Genomic DNA, 13,473 nt, shown 5'->3' with positions numbered 1-13,473 from the left:
AGTATTATTGAAGCTGCACTCGTGCAGGCAAGTGGAGCATATCCAATCAAACGTTTGATTTGTGCCTTGTAGATAATGGATAGGCTTTGGGGAGTTGGGCATCGAGTTACTCACCACAGAATCCGCAGCCTCTGACCTGCCCTTGTTGCTGTACTATATATATGGGTGGTAAGTTCTTGGTCAATGGCAATCCCCAGGATGTTAGTAGTGGGGTTTTCAGAAATTGTTGTAGGAAATCAAGATTGTGTGTGTTTTGTGGCTTTATGATGGAGGGAAGGTTACGGTGGAGGGAACTGATGATTAGGCCTAGGACTTTACCCTGAGGAAATCCTCTAGTAATGACACACATCAACCATCTACATTTATGTTAGGTGTAACTTCAACCAATGGAGAGGTATGCCAATTCCCATTGATTTTAATTTTGCTATTCTCCTTGATGCCACACTCAGTCAAATGCTGCCTAAATGTTAGGAGTGGTCGGCCTTACTTTACGCCTTGAATTAAGCTCTTCCATCCATGTTTGAGTCAAGGCTACAGTAAGGTTTGAAACCGAGTGGTCCTGAAGGAATCCAAACTGAGCATCAGTGACCAGGTTACTTCTGAGTAAGTGCCAGCTGATTGCACTGTTGATAACACCTTCCATCAGTTTACTGATGGTCAAGTGTGGACTTGATGGGACAGTAATTAGCCGGTTTAGATTTGCCCTGCTTCTTGTGGACATGGTATACCATCACAATTTTCCACATGTAGGTAGATTTCAGTGCTGTAACTATACTGGGACTGAAAAAATGTAAGAAAATAGGAGAATGAATAGCTGAGCTGGCCCCTTGAGCATACTCAGTTATTCAAAGAGATCATGACTAATTTGATTGTATTTGTGACTCCGGTTTCCTGCCTGCTTCATATAACCTTTCATTCTCCAGTAGATCAAACAGATATGTTTAATTTAAACTTGAATATTCAATGACCCAAGCTCCATTGCTCTCTCAGATAGTTATTACAAAGATTAATGATCAATGAGAGAAGAAATTCCTTCTCAACTTCATCTTAAAAGGGAGACATCGTGTTTTGAAACTAGCCCCCAAGTTCTAAATTACCCCATGAAGGGAAACATTCTTTCAGCATCTATTTTACCAGATCCCCTCAGAATCTTAGATAACAAGGTGTAGAGCTGGATGAACACAGCAGGCCAAGCAGCATCAGAGGAGCAGGAAAGTTGACGTTTCGGGCCTAGACCCTTCTTCAGAAAGCAGCTTGGTCTGCTGTGTTCATCCAGCTCTACACCTTGTTATCTTGGATTCTCCAGCATCTGCAGTTGCTACTATCCCTCAGAATCTTGTATTTTTTACCAAAATCTTGTATTTTTTACTAAAATTACCTCTCATACTTCCAACTTCCAAAGAACATACACAACATGCCCACCTTTCCTCGTAACACAACCCCTCCATCTCAGGAACCAATTTAGTAAACTTTGCCTAAACTGCATTCATAAGCAAGATAACCAAAACTGTACACAGTCCTCTAGGTGTGGTCTCACAAATGCTCTGTAGCTGTATCAGCAATTCCCTACTTTAATATTTCACTCCACTTACAATAATGACTAACGCTCCATTTGCCTTCCTAATTATTCATGCATGCTGTGTGATTCATGTACAAAGAACAGTATAGCTTGGTTCCAGCTAGTTCTGGAGCAAACGTCTTTAGTACTGTGGGGGGTCAGAATGTTGTCAGGGCCTATAGATTTTGCTGTATCCTGTGCCATCAAAGTTTCTTGATATCACTTTGGTATTGTTAACCTATGATGCTGTTTCAATATATATCCATAACCACTGTTATCTGAGTAGAATAACTTAACTTTTCTACTACTAATTTTAAATAAGAGGTACAATTAACACAAAGCTATGGCTTCAACAAAGTAAGAGACATTTCTTTCATATTTTTGTATTATATAGTATGGAAGAATATTATAGAAACGTAGACAATAGGAACAGGAGTTAGCCATTCGGAGCCTGCTCCACCATTCTTTATGATCACGCCAATCATCCATCTTCATAGCCTGTTCCAGCTTTTCTCCCATATCCTTCAATCTCTTTAGCCTCAAGTGCTATATCCAACTCTTTCTGCCTCAACTGCTTTCTGTGGTAGCGAATTCCACAGGCTTACCACTCTCTGGGTGAAGAAATTTCTCTACATCTCATTCCTAGATGGTTTACTCCATGTACTTAGACTGTGATCCCTGGTCTGGACTCCTCCACATCCTTTCTGCATCTACCCTGTCTAGTCCAGTTATAAACCTATAAAATTCTATGAGATCCTCCCTCATTCTTTTGAACTTGAGTGAATAATCCTAACCTATTCAACCTCTCTTCATATGTCAACCCCACTATCCCATGATTAGTCTAATAAACCTTCACTGCACTCCTTCTGTAGCTAAAGCATCTTTCCTCAGATAAGGAGACCAAAACTGCACATGATATTCCAGGTGTGGCCTCACCAAGGCCCCTCATAATTGCAGCAAGACATCCCTGCTCCTGAACTCAAGTCCTGTCACTGTGAAGGCCAGAATACTATTTGCCTTTTTTTACTGCCTGTTGTAACTGCATGTTTACCTATAAAGCCTGGTCTATGAGGACACCCAGGTCATGTTGAATATTCCCCTCATTCAGTTAGCTAATGATCTTCCTTCCTGTTTTTGCTACTAAAGAGTGGATAACCTCACACTTATTCACATTATACTGCATCTGCCAAGCATTTGCCCACTCATTCAGCTTATCCAAATCACACTGAAGTATCTCTGCATCCTCCTCATAGCTCAACCTCCCACCCAGCTCTGTATCATCTACAAGTTTGGAGATACTATATTTAGTTCCCTCATCCAAATCATTAATAGGTACTGTCAATAGCTGGGGTCCTAGCACTGACTGCTATGGTACCCCTCTACTCACCACCTGCCGTTTGTAAAAAGACCCATTTATTCTTATTCTTATTCCCACCTGCCAACAAGTTTTCTATCTATCTCATTACTCTAACCCCATTCCCACATGCTTTAATTTTACACACTAATCTCTTATGTGGGATTTTGTTGAAAACCTTTAAAAGTCCAAATGAACCACATCCACTGACTCTCCCCTAACAATGCTAGTAGTTACATCCTCAAAAAATTCCAGTGGATTTGTCAAGCATATTTATCCTTTCATAAATCCATGAGTACTGTCCATATCCAATCCTGTCCCTGGTTTCCAAATGCTCAGCTATTAATTCTTTTATAATGGACTGTAGCATTTTCCCCCTGGCCGATGTCAGGTTGACTGGCTTATAATTCCTGATTTTCTCTGCCTCCCTTCTTAAATAAGTTACATTAGCAACCCTCCTATCTGGAGAATTATCCAGAGTCTATAGAACCTTGGAAGGTGACCACTAATGCATTGACTATTTCTAGGACCACTTCCTTAAGTACTCTGGGATGTAGATTATCGGGCCCTGGGATCTATCGACCTTCAAAACCCCATCAATTTCCCTAATACCATTTTCTTATTAGCATTCATTTCCTTCAGTTCCTCCATCTCATGAAAACCTTTGTTCCTGAACATTTCTGGTATGTTATTTGTGTCCTCCTTTGTGAACACGGAATCAAAGTACTTTTTTAGTCAGCCATTTCTTTGCTCCCCAATTCCCTTATTTCTGACTGTATCTATTGAAATTGCTCACTATTCCTTTTCCTTTTCTTTAATGTCTCAAGAAAACTCCAAGCCAGTATTAATGTACAGATTGAATACTATCCTACCAATTCCTTCACACTATATTTAATTATTGAGTTGTTGATTTCATTTGGATTTAATCAATAGATTTTCCTTAGATGCTAACAATAATAACAGCCTGACATCAGGACATACACTCTGTTACAATTTCAGTTCGTACAATGAATATTTTTCTGGAAATCAGCAACAGAGGTCATTCTTTTATTCTCAATTCTTTATACAAACTAGAAACCAAATTCCAGATAGCTATAGTGAACGCTACAGTCAAAAAGAATGCTTTTGTGAGTACATTTTGTCCTATTGGATAGATCATATGTTGTTTTTACATTTGTTTGACTTTGGAAGATGAATAATAAACATGCTTGAGTTATAAATTACTTTCAAGATTTATAGAACAAACAAGTTAACAGCTTTAAGTAAACATTTTCATGAATTATCAATTAAATACAATATGTAAAACATGCAAAGTTGCTTTTCTTGTGTTAACACATACCATAAAACTGAATCTGAAATAACAGTCTTAAGAATTTTCAGTTTTATTTCCCAGTAAACTAAAGAATGCCTTGAGTTTAGGAAGTCCATTGGCTGTCTTATTTGTACTGAGGCAACACCATGTGAGCAGTAGAAATTGATTATGTAAGTCACATTTCATAATTTTTTGATATAACTTGTAGGTTAATGAATTCTAAAGAAGTAAACAAAGCTCTTCAAGAAAAGCTCGAAACTGCAACTGAAACAATGTTGAGTGCTGAGGAACAAGTGACTCAGTTGGAGAAGACACTGAAAAATGAAGAAAGCAATGTAAAGGTGAGGAAATTCTAGGCAATTTTAAGGTTTTTCATTTATGCTTTAGATTTTTTAATAAATGCTATCATATTTAATTTAAATATTTTTCTTTTATATTCATTTACTTGTATAAAAGCTCTGAGACAATTGTCACAAGTCCAACGGTACATCTTGTATCATGCTACCGACAAATCACATTGAATAATATTAACAAAACTAAACAAAAATCAAGAAATCTAGTTACTCTGCGGATTATTCTGATCTTGATAGAACTTGGAGAGACTATTGAGACAACATAGAAAGGACCCAAAGCAGCTGCCCCAATCAATCCCTACTTAATTAAGGCTAAAATACTATTTGTATTCACAATTGCTTGTAGTACCTGCATGTTAACTTTGTGCAAAAGTAATTTCCTAAGGGACAGGGAATTGAGTGCAGGAACAGAGTGGTTAGTTGAAAAATTTAATAGTGAATGAAGATGGTTGATTTTGTGAAACAAATAGTCTTGACTGGCTATGGTAAGGGAAATAATGAAAGGAGTGCAAAAATTCATAAAGCAGGAAAGATATCATCTGGATATCAGAATTCATGTTCAAATTAATAATGTAATGAAGAAATCAGGAGTTCAGTAGAATAAGAATTAGAATGTCAAAGTTATTCATTTCCCAGCCACTACAATTTCCATATTATAACATTATAGGAACAGCCAGATGAGGTGGGTAAATATTTCAGTACGGAAAGGTTTTCACTAAGAGGATACAAGCTACATCTGAACAGAGCTGAAGCCAATATTCTCATGGAGATTAATTGCAACAGTAGAAGTGGGTTTAAACTAACAGGATAGAACTAAGGAATACCAAGGAACCAGTGCAGTCTTTTTCAAAACCCTTTAGTAGTGGAACCATATTCAAGACTATGCCTGTGAAAGGACAAACATCATAGACTGTCATGGATGTGGTAAATTTGTTATGGATAATTCATCTAACTACAGAATGGCTTTAGCTATTTCCAATGCCATCTTATTTCATTATGAGAAACCTGGTATCTACTTTTACCTTTTATCCTTTTCACTATATCCACATTAAAAAATGCCCAGACCCATGAGCCCCAAAAATTTTGTCATAACATAACTGGAAAAATTACATCAAATTGGTCTGTGGTCAGGCCCAGGAGGGTGAGATGGGTATTAGGATTCAGAACTTAGCTTTAAAAGAATACCTGCCATTGCCAGTGTTGAAGAGGGCACAAACTGCAGGGAGCACGCGCAAACTTATCAAAAGCACCAAAGTACAGAGTGCCATTTCAAGTGGGGGGAGAAAAGAGAAGTGTAGTAGTATTGGGAATAGCATAGTTAGAGTGAGAGATTCTGTTCTCTTCAGCAATGATAGAGTGTCTTGAAGGCAGTGTTGAATACCTGGTGCCAAGTATCAGGGCATGTCTTCTAGGCTGGACAGGAACTTGGAGAGGGAGAGAAAAATCCAGTTATTGTGATCCATGTGGGTACCAATTACAATAGGTAGGACAAGGAAAGAGGTTCTGTTGACAGATCATGAGCAGCTTGACATAGTGTTCTCCACAGTGGAGGACACTATAAATATTCCAAAGATACAGATAAGGTGCTACTTAGAGCAAAGATCTATGACGAGGGATAAAGTATTTGATGAACTAATAGGACTGAAGGTAGACACATCGCAGAACCTGATGATCTATGTCCAAGAGTTTTAAAAGAATTGGCTGTCAAGACACTGAAAGCATTGGTTGAAATATTCCAGAACTCAAGTGGAATCCAGGAGGGTTCCAGCAATTGGAAACAGTTCACGTGACAGTCCTGTTCAAGAAGGGAGGGAAACAGAAAACAGGCAATCATAGGTCAGTTGAGAGAGGCTCCAACAAACTGCAGGACAGAGAAATCCAGGTGAACTTGTACATGAATTACACAGTAAAAAGTTAGCACACACGGGCAGCAAGTAATCGAGGCAGCCTTTGTTTTAGCCTTTGTTACCAGAGTGTTGAATTTTAAAAGTAGGGAAGCATTGTTTGAGTATGGAAAAGTTTTCAGTAAGAGGATACAAGCTACATCTGAACAGAGCTGAAGCCAATATTTTCATGGAGATTAATTGCAACAGTAGAAGAGAGTTTAAACTAACAGGATAGAACTAAGGAATACCAAGGAACCAGTGCAGTCTGTTTCAAAACCCTTTAGTAGTAGAATACAGTGAACAGTTTTGGCCCGAGTTTTTAAGGAAGGATATACTGTCATTGGAGGTAGTTCAAAAGAGACTCACTAGGTTGATTCCTGGGATGAAGTAGTGGACTTTCAAGACAGGCTAAATAGTTTAAGCCTTTATTCATTAGAGTTTACAAGATTTAGTGGCGATCTTATTGAAACATACAAGATTCTGAGGGGTTTGACAGAGTAGATGTTGCAAAGATGTTTTCACTAGTGGTGGAGTCTTGAACTAGGAGACGTATTTATAGAATAAGGTGACACTCAATTAAAATTAAGAAGCAAAGGAATTTCTTCTCCTGGACAGTACTGAATATCTGAAATTTTCTTCCCCAAAGAATTGTGGAGTCTAAATCATTGGACGTATTTGAAGAGCAGCTAGAGTTTTGAAATATCAGGAGTTGAGGACAGTGAAGAGCTGGCATAAAAGAGTTGAGGTTTGGAGTAGATCAGTCACAATCTTATAGAAGAGCAGGGCATGCTTGAGGGACTGAATGGCTTACTCCTCCTACTTCTTAATTATGTTCTAATTGTGCTCTACTGTTCCATAAGCCATCACAAAATGTAAAAATCTAGAAAATTTAAGAAACCACCAAAATTTGCCTGACTGGCTGCTACTCAGGACAAAAGTAATTTACACCAGGATTTCTTCAGTATCAATAAAAGAAAACTATTGTAAGGCACTTAGCAACAGCAGTGAAAAGGTGTGCAATATAATGGTCTAAGCAATTGCAAGATGTATGACAGAATCAGACAACGGGTGCGGTGTGCCTGGTTTTGGCGTCAAGATCATTTCCCGCCATTTTATATGCATGGCATAACTCTCACTAGGCAGCAGTGAGATGCTGGTCGACTGGGATTAACACTTAAGTGCCTTGTTCACACGTCAACTCACCCTATTAATGTTCAGCCTACCATTTTACCAATCTTACCAAACAAGCCAGACAAAACAAACCTGCTCCATGCGCTAGCTGTTTGCACAGCAAACACACTGCTTGTGCGGCAATCAAGCAGCCATGACTTAAAAGTCTTAAGGGAGTAGTCCTCATTGCAATTCTTAGAGGCACCCATCCGTCAGGGGGTCCCAACCCAGTAAGTCAAGTTGTTGCCTTTCATACTGGTCAAGAAAATTGGCCACAATCATGCTTCCAAACAGGCTGTTCTCAGTCAGGAAGTCTGTGCCTTTGGAGTCTAGATAGTGGGTGATAGTCTGTTGGCTCAGTAGTGACAAATCCGGGAAGTAGGGCTAACATGATCGAAGAGATATATAGGCATCAGTCAGGAGTCTGGGTACATCTTGGTCAGGGCTATCTGGTCATGCTGGTTGAGAACAAGCCACGGTTGTTCTATTGAGTCCATCCCAATAAACTGGGAAGGGGGTGTGCTAGTACAGCCATTGCCACGTGATTTTGCCTCAACAGATTAGCCATCGGGACTGGGGTCAGTCTCTGGGCAGGGGCGCAGTACAATTGTGAAGCCGGGGGGCAGCAGGATGTGCAAGGGAGGGAAATGGTAAAGCATGGCTGAGAAGAGTATAATGTGGGAGGGGTGTGTTGTCCATGGTCAGGTGTACCTCGCCTTCAAAGGAGAGCATTGGATGACCACATCAGGCATGTTCACCTCATATACCAAAGGCTGGGATGGGAAGGTAGCAGGTTTGTATACATGTAGATGAGTTGGGTGGGGACTTGAGGAAGAATGAAGCCTGTGGAGTTAATGAGATGATAATATTTGAGACTGTTCATATTTCATTAGGGCAGTGTGTTATCCCGCAAATGTTAACAGATAATGTCTAGTGTGTTATATTAATTGTTCCATTTTTAATTAATAGGAGCTTGAGGATCAGATGAAGTACCTAAAAGACCAGAAGTTTAAGAAGAGTGAGGAATTATACTCCTTGAATGGTACAGTGAGAACAGTTGCAAACCAAATATCAGGAAATAAGACAACACTCCGAAACCTCAAAAGTCGAATTGACAAACTTGACCATGAAAGCATCAAGCAGCAGGAAGTAATTTACAGTCAGGTAACTGTTTTCACAGATACTCTGTTTACACACATACTCTGTTTACAGCTTTAGACGAATAACCCTGCATTGTTCATTTGTAATTAGAAAACACTTCTATAGTAGTTGAAAATATTTGCAATTGAAAATTCCATTTGAATTGAATTGAATAATTTGAATTGAATCATTTATTGTCACGTATTCAATGTAAGAATACAGTGAAAAGTGTGTACCTTTGCTGTACATACATGGCGCCATTCGCATTAACTTAGAAGAGATAAGAAAGAAAAAGATCACTTAAGAGAGTCTAACTTTCCTTTCTACTGCCACAGTCCCACACAGGGCTTTCCAGCCCTCGCCATGCCTCTGCCAGAGTCCTTATCTGGGCTTTCCAGCCCTTGCCATGCCTTCACCAGAGTTCTGCTCCGGGCTTTCTAGCCCTCGCCATGCCTCCGCCAGAGTCCTGCTCCGGTCTTTCCAGCCTATGCTGTGCCGCCGCCAGCGTCCCACTCTGGGCTGCCTCACCGGCCCAGTCTCGGCTGCTTCACTGGCCCGCTCTCGCCAGCCCACTCATGATCTACCGCCATCGCTCCAGCCCACTCTTGATCCACAGGAAAAAAAATTAAAATATGGCCAAAATTTAGTGTCTTGTTGTAAGGGTTGAGTTTTAAAAATAAGATATTGTTACACATTGGCTTGACTTAACTTGCACCTTAAGTTTTCATCAGTTCCATTAAGTTTATAATACTTCATGTTGAATTTTGTGCTCATCATCATGAAATAGTCTGGGATTGAACAGAATACATTCCTCTGTGGGTCATCCAATGCCTGTGTCAAATACTGTTCTTTGAGTTGTAACACGGTTAAAATGCAGAATAAAGCTCCCTTCATACTGCCCAGCAATGTGTAAATCCCCGACTCTGGAATACTCTCCCAGTATGCTATTATGATACTTTTATTTACATCCTACATCAAAATCATGTGTTGTCAACTAAAGCCAAACTGGGAACAGTTTTGTAGTGTATTAACAGCAATGGGCATTAACATTTCACACGCAGCATCATAGAGATATACAGCTCGGAAACAGACCCTTTGGTCCAACTCATCCATGCCGACCAGATATCCAAAATAAATCTTAGTCCCATTTGTCAGCATTTGGACCATTATCCCTCTAAACCCTTCCTATACATATACCCATCCAGATGCCTGTTAAATGTTGTAATTGTACCAGCCTCTACCACTTCCTCTGGCAGCTCATACCATACATGCACCACCCTCTGCATGAAAAACCAAACAGATTTAACATAGTAAAGTATCCCAAGTTGCTTAATAAATGCAATATCAATGAGAATTTTTGACCCTGAGACACTGAAGGAGATATTAAGACAGAGGACCAAGCAGCTTGATCAAAGAGGTAAGTTTTAAGCAGCGGTTTAAAACTAAAGAAAGGAAATGAGATGTAGTGAACAAATTCCAGAGCCTAGGCCCAAGGCAGCTGAAAGCTCAGTTAACAATGTTGGAGCAGGAAGTTGCTTGTGGTTATTAGAAGTCAGTCACCTCAGCTGTCAAGTGTACCACTGTAGTAGATAGATATTTTCTATTGAACCTGTTCTGAGATGTTATGACACAGCTCCAGCGCAGATGGGACTTGAACCTAGGTGTGTTGGTCCAGAGGTAGGGACACTACCAGTATGCCACAAGAGCCCTAATTCCTTAGGGTAGAATTTTTTAACTAACCTGCTGAGACATACACCTCTAGAGCGGGTAGGATCTGAACCCAAATCTACTAGCTTAAAGGGAGGGACACTACCATTGTACAACAAGAGCCCTAGTTCCTCAGGGTACTGTCCTAGGTCCAACCATCTTCATCTGCTTCAATTACCTTACCTCCTTAAATTCAGAAGTAAGAATATGTGCTTATGATTGTACAATGTTCAACACCATTTGCAACACCTCAGACACTGAAACAGTCTATGTGTAGATGAAACAAGACATGGACAATATCCAGGCTAGAGACGACAAGTGTCAAGAAACAGTTGCATCACAAGTGGCAAACAAAGACAATCTCCAACGAGAGAATTTAACCTAACCAATGACCTGGTCATTGCTGAATTCCCCAACATTAACATCCTGGAGGTTACCATGACCAGAAACTGCACTGGACTTGTCATACAAGTACTGTGCCCACCAGAACAGGTCAGAATCTAGGAATCTTGCAGTAAATAACTCATCTCCTAACTCCCCAAAGCACATCCAGCAACTACAAGGCATAAGTCAGGAATGTGACAGAATACTCCCCATTTGCCTGGAGGAGTGCAGCTCCAACAATATACAAGAAACTTGACATTATCCAAGATGAAGCAGTCTGTTTGACTGGCACCACATCCACAAACATTCATTTTGTCCTCCACTAATGCACAACAGAAGGAGATACATTTTGAAAATTCATCAAGGCTCCCTAAACAGCACCTTCAAAACCTATAATCATGCCCATCGAAAAGGACAAGGATAGCAGATCTGTAAGAAGACCACCACCTGCAAGTTCCTGTCCAAGTGACTCACCATCCAGAGTTGGAAATGTACCATCATATTCCTTCATTGTCACTGGGTCAAAGTCCTAGAACACTTTTCCTAACAGCATTGTGGATCCAAGACACCAAGTGGATTGCAGTGATTCAAAAGCCAACACAAAAGACAGAGATTATGTACACATTGGTACCAATGATATAGGTAAAATGAGGGATGAGGTCTTGCATCAAAAATTCGGGGAGATACGCAGTAGATTAATTAGCAGGACTTCATAGATTGTATTCTCAGGATTGTTCCCAGTGCCGTGGGCTAGCGAGGATAGAAATAGGTGAGTCCAGCAGATGAATACATGACTCAAGAGTTAGTGCAGAAGGGATGATTTTAGATTCCTGGACTACTGGCACTGCTTCTGTGGAAGGTGGGACCTTCTGAACCAGAATGGGAGTAATCCTTGAGGGAGGGTTTGCTAGTGCTGTGGGGAGAAGTTTAAACTGGTTAAGCAGGGGCAGGGGACATAGAATAATTTAGAAAATAAATCAAGGCAGAGAAAATTCAACCATGCTGTGTCTTAATGGAGTAAAGCAAGGCTTTATGGCCTTTACTTTAATGACAAAAGTATTGTAGGCAAGATAGATAAGTTAAAAGTGTGGAAAGACACATTGAATTGTGATATTTTTCCATCAGAAACATGGTTGAGGGAGGGACAAGACTGGCAGCTCAACATTCCAGGGCACAGAACCTTCAGGCAGAACAGGGGAGAGTGCAAACATGGAGGTAGTTTTGCATTGTCAGTTATGAATTCAGTTACTGCAAAAAGGAGGGGTGAGATCTTGGAAGAGTCATCAAATGAGGCTTGGTTGGTAGAGCTTAGAGCTAAGAAGAGGGACCAGTCACATATTATAGTGTATTATAGGCACCCAAACAGTCAGCAGGCAGTTGAGGAGCAGATATGTAGTCAACTACCCCAGTATTAATTGGGAATAATCTAAGTATAACAGGTTTGGACGGGGCAGATTTCATGAAATGTATACAGGAAACCCTTTTATGTCAACATGCAGATGGTCCTACAAGGGACGGTGCAGTGCTGGACCTGATTCTGGGGAGCAAAGTGGACAGGTGTGCAAGGAGACGGTCGGGGCGCATTTTAGTGATCATGACCGACAGTATTTGCTTGATGCTAATACAAACAGTACAGGCATGTTCTATTCTACACCAGTGAAATTCTCATCCAGCTGCCTTGCTCCATTCCACATATAAAAATATTGAATTAGATCAGTTATGAATTGGACCAATGAATCATCACATCTCTTTGGCTGACACATCATTTTGGAATTAATTCAAAGGCTGCGCCAAATTTTAGGAATATTTAAGCCTTAAAATAGAATGTCTGTTTAGTAGAGAAAAATACTTAACATTTGACTGATTGCTGAAGTATCTTTTCTGTTCATAGGATTTTCAAATCCAGCAGCTGGAACGAAGGTTGGCTAAATTAGAAGGTAATACAAGTGGTAATGAAAACGAGCTGCTGGGAGAAAAGGCAGCAGAACTCTCAAAAAACCTGGAAGAAAAGAAAAGCACAGTGAATCTATTGAATGTACAGCTGAAGAAACTCCAAGTAACTAATCTGTGTTTCTTCACTGTCAGAGATAGTGGGAACTGCCGATGCTGGAGAATCTGAGATAACAAGGTATAGAGCTGGATGAACACAGCAGGCCAGGCAGCATCAGAGGAGCAGGAAAGCTGACGTTTCGGCTGAAGACCCTTCTTCAGAAATGGGGGAGGGGAAGGGGATTCTGAAATAAATAGGGAGAGAGGGGGAGGCGGATAGAAGATGGATAAAGGAGAAGATAGGTGGAGAGGAGACAGACAGGTCAAAGAGGCGGGGATGGAGCCAGTAAAGGTGAATGTTGGTGGGGAGTTAGGGAGGGGATAGGTCAGTCCAGGGAGGACGGACAGGGCAAGGAGGCAGGATGAGGCTAGTGGGTAGGAGATGGGGTTGGGACTTGAGGTGGGAGGAATGGTTAGGGAGGTGGGGACGAGCTGGGCTGGTTTTGGGATGCGGTCAGGGGAGGGGAGATTTTGAAGCTTGTGAAGTCCACATTGATACCCTTGGGCTGCAGAGTTCCCAAGCGAAATATGAGATGCTGTTCCTGCAGCCTTCGGGTGGC

The 13,473-nt window shown here is 40.6% G+C and overlaps 1 protein-coding gene across 1 annotated transcript in view; it reads left to right on the top strand.

Moving 5' to 3' along the window:
* The window catches only part of ccdc39 (coiled-coil domain containing 39), a 107,340-nt gene that overhangs the window by 34,718 nt on the left and 59,149 nt on the right, over positions 1 to 13,473 (top strand). Inside the window, exons 9-11 of the mRNA XM_048604832.1 lie at positions 4,433 to 4,565; positions 8,603 to 8,797; positions 12,756 to 12,920. Of these exons, the coding sequence (XP_048460789.1) occupies positions 4,433 to 4,565; positions 8,603 to 8,797; positions 12,756 to 12,920 (493 nt within the window). The remainder of the gene's footprint in view (positions 1 to 4,432; positions 4,566 to 8,602; positions 8,798 to 12,755; positions 12,921 to 13,473) is intronic.

Source organism: Rhincodon typus, chromosome 13 (genome assembly GCF_021869965.1).
Source record: "Rhincodon typus isolate 14 chromosome 13, sRhiTyp1.1, whole genome shotgun sequence".
Lineage (NCBI taxonomy): Eukaryota > Metazoa > Chordata > Chondrichthyes > Orectolobiformes > Rhincodontidae > Rhincodon > Rhincodon typus.
Note: the sequence above shows the minus strand (reverse complement) of the source record. Positions and strands in the feature narration are given on the sequence as shown.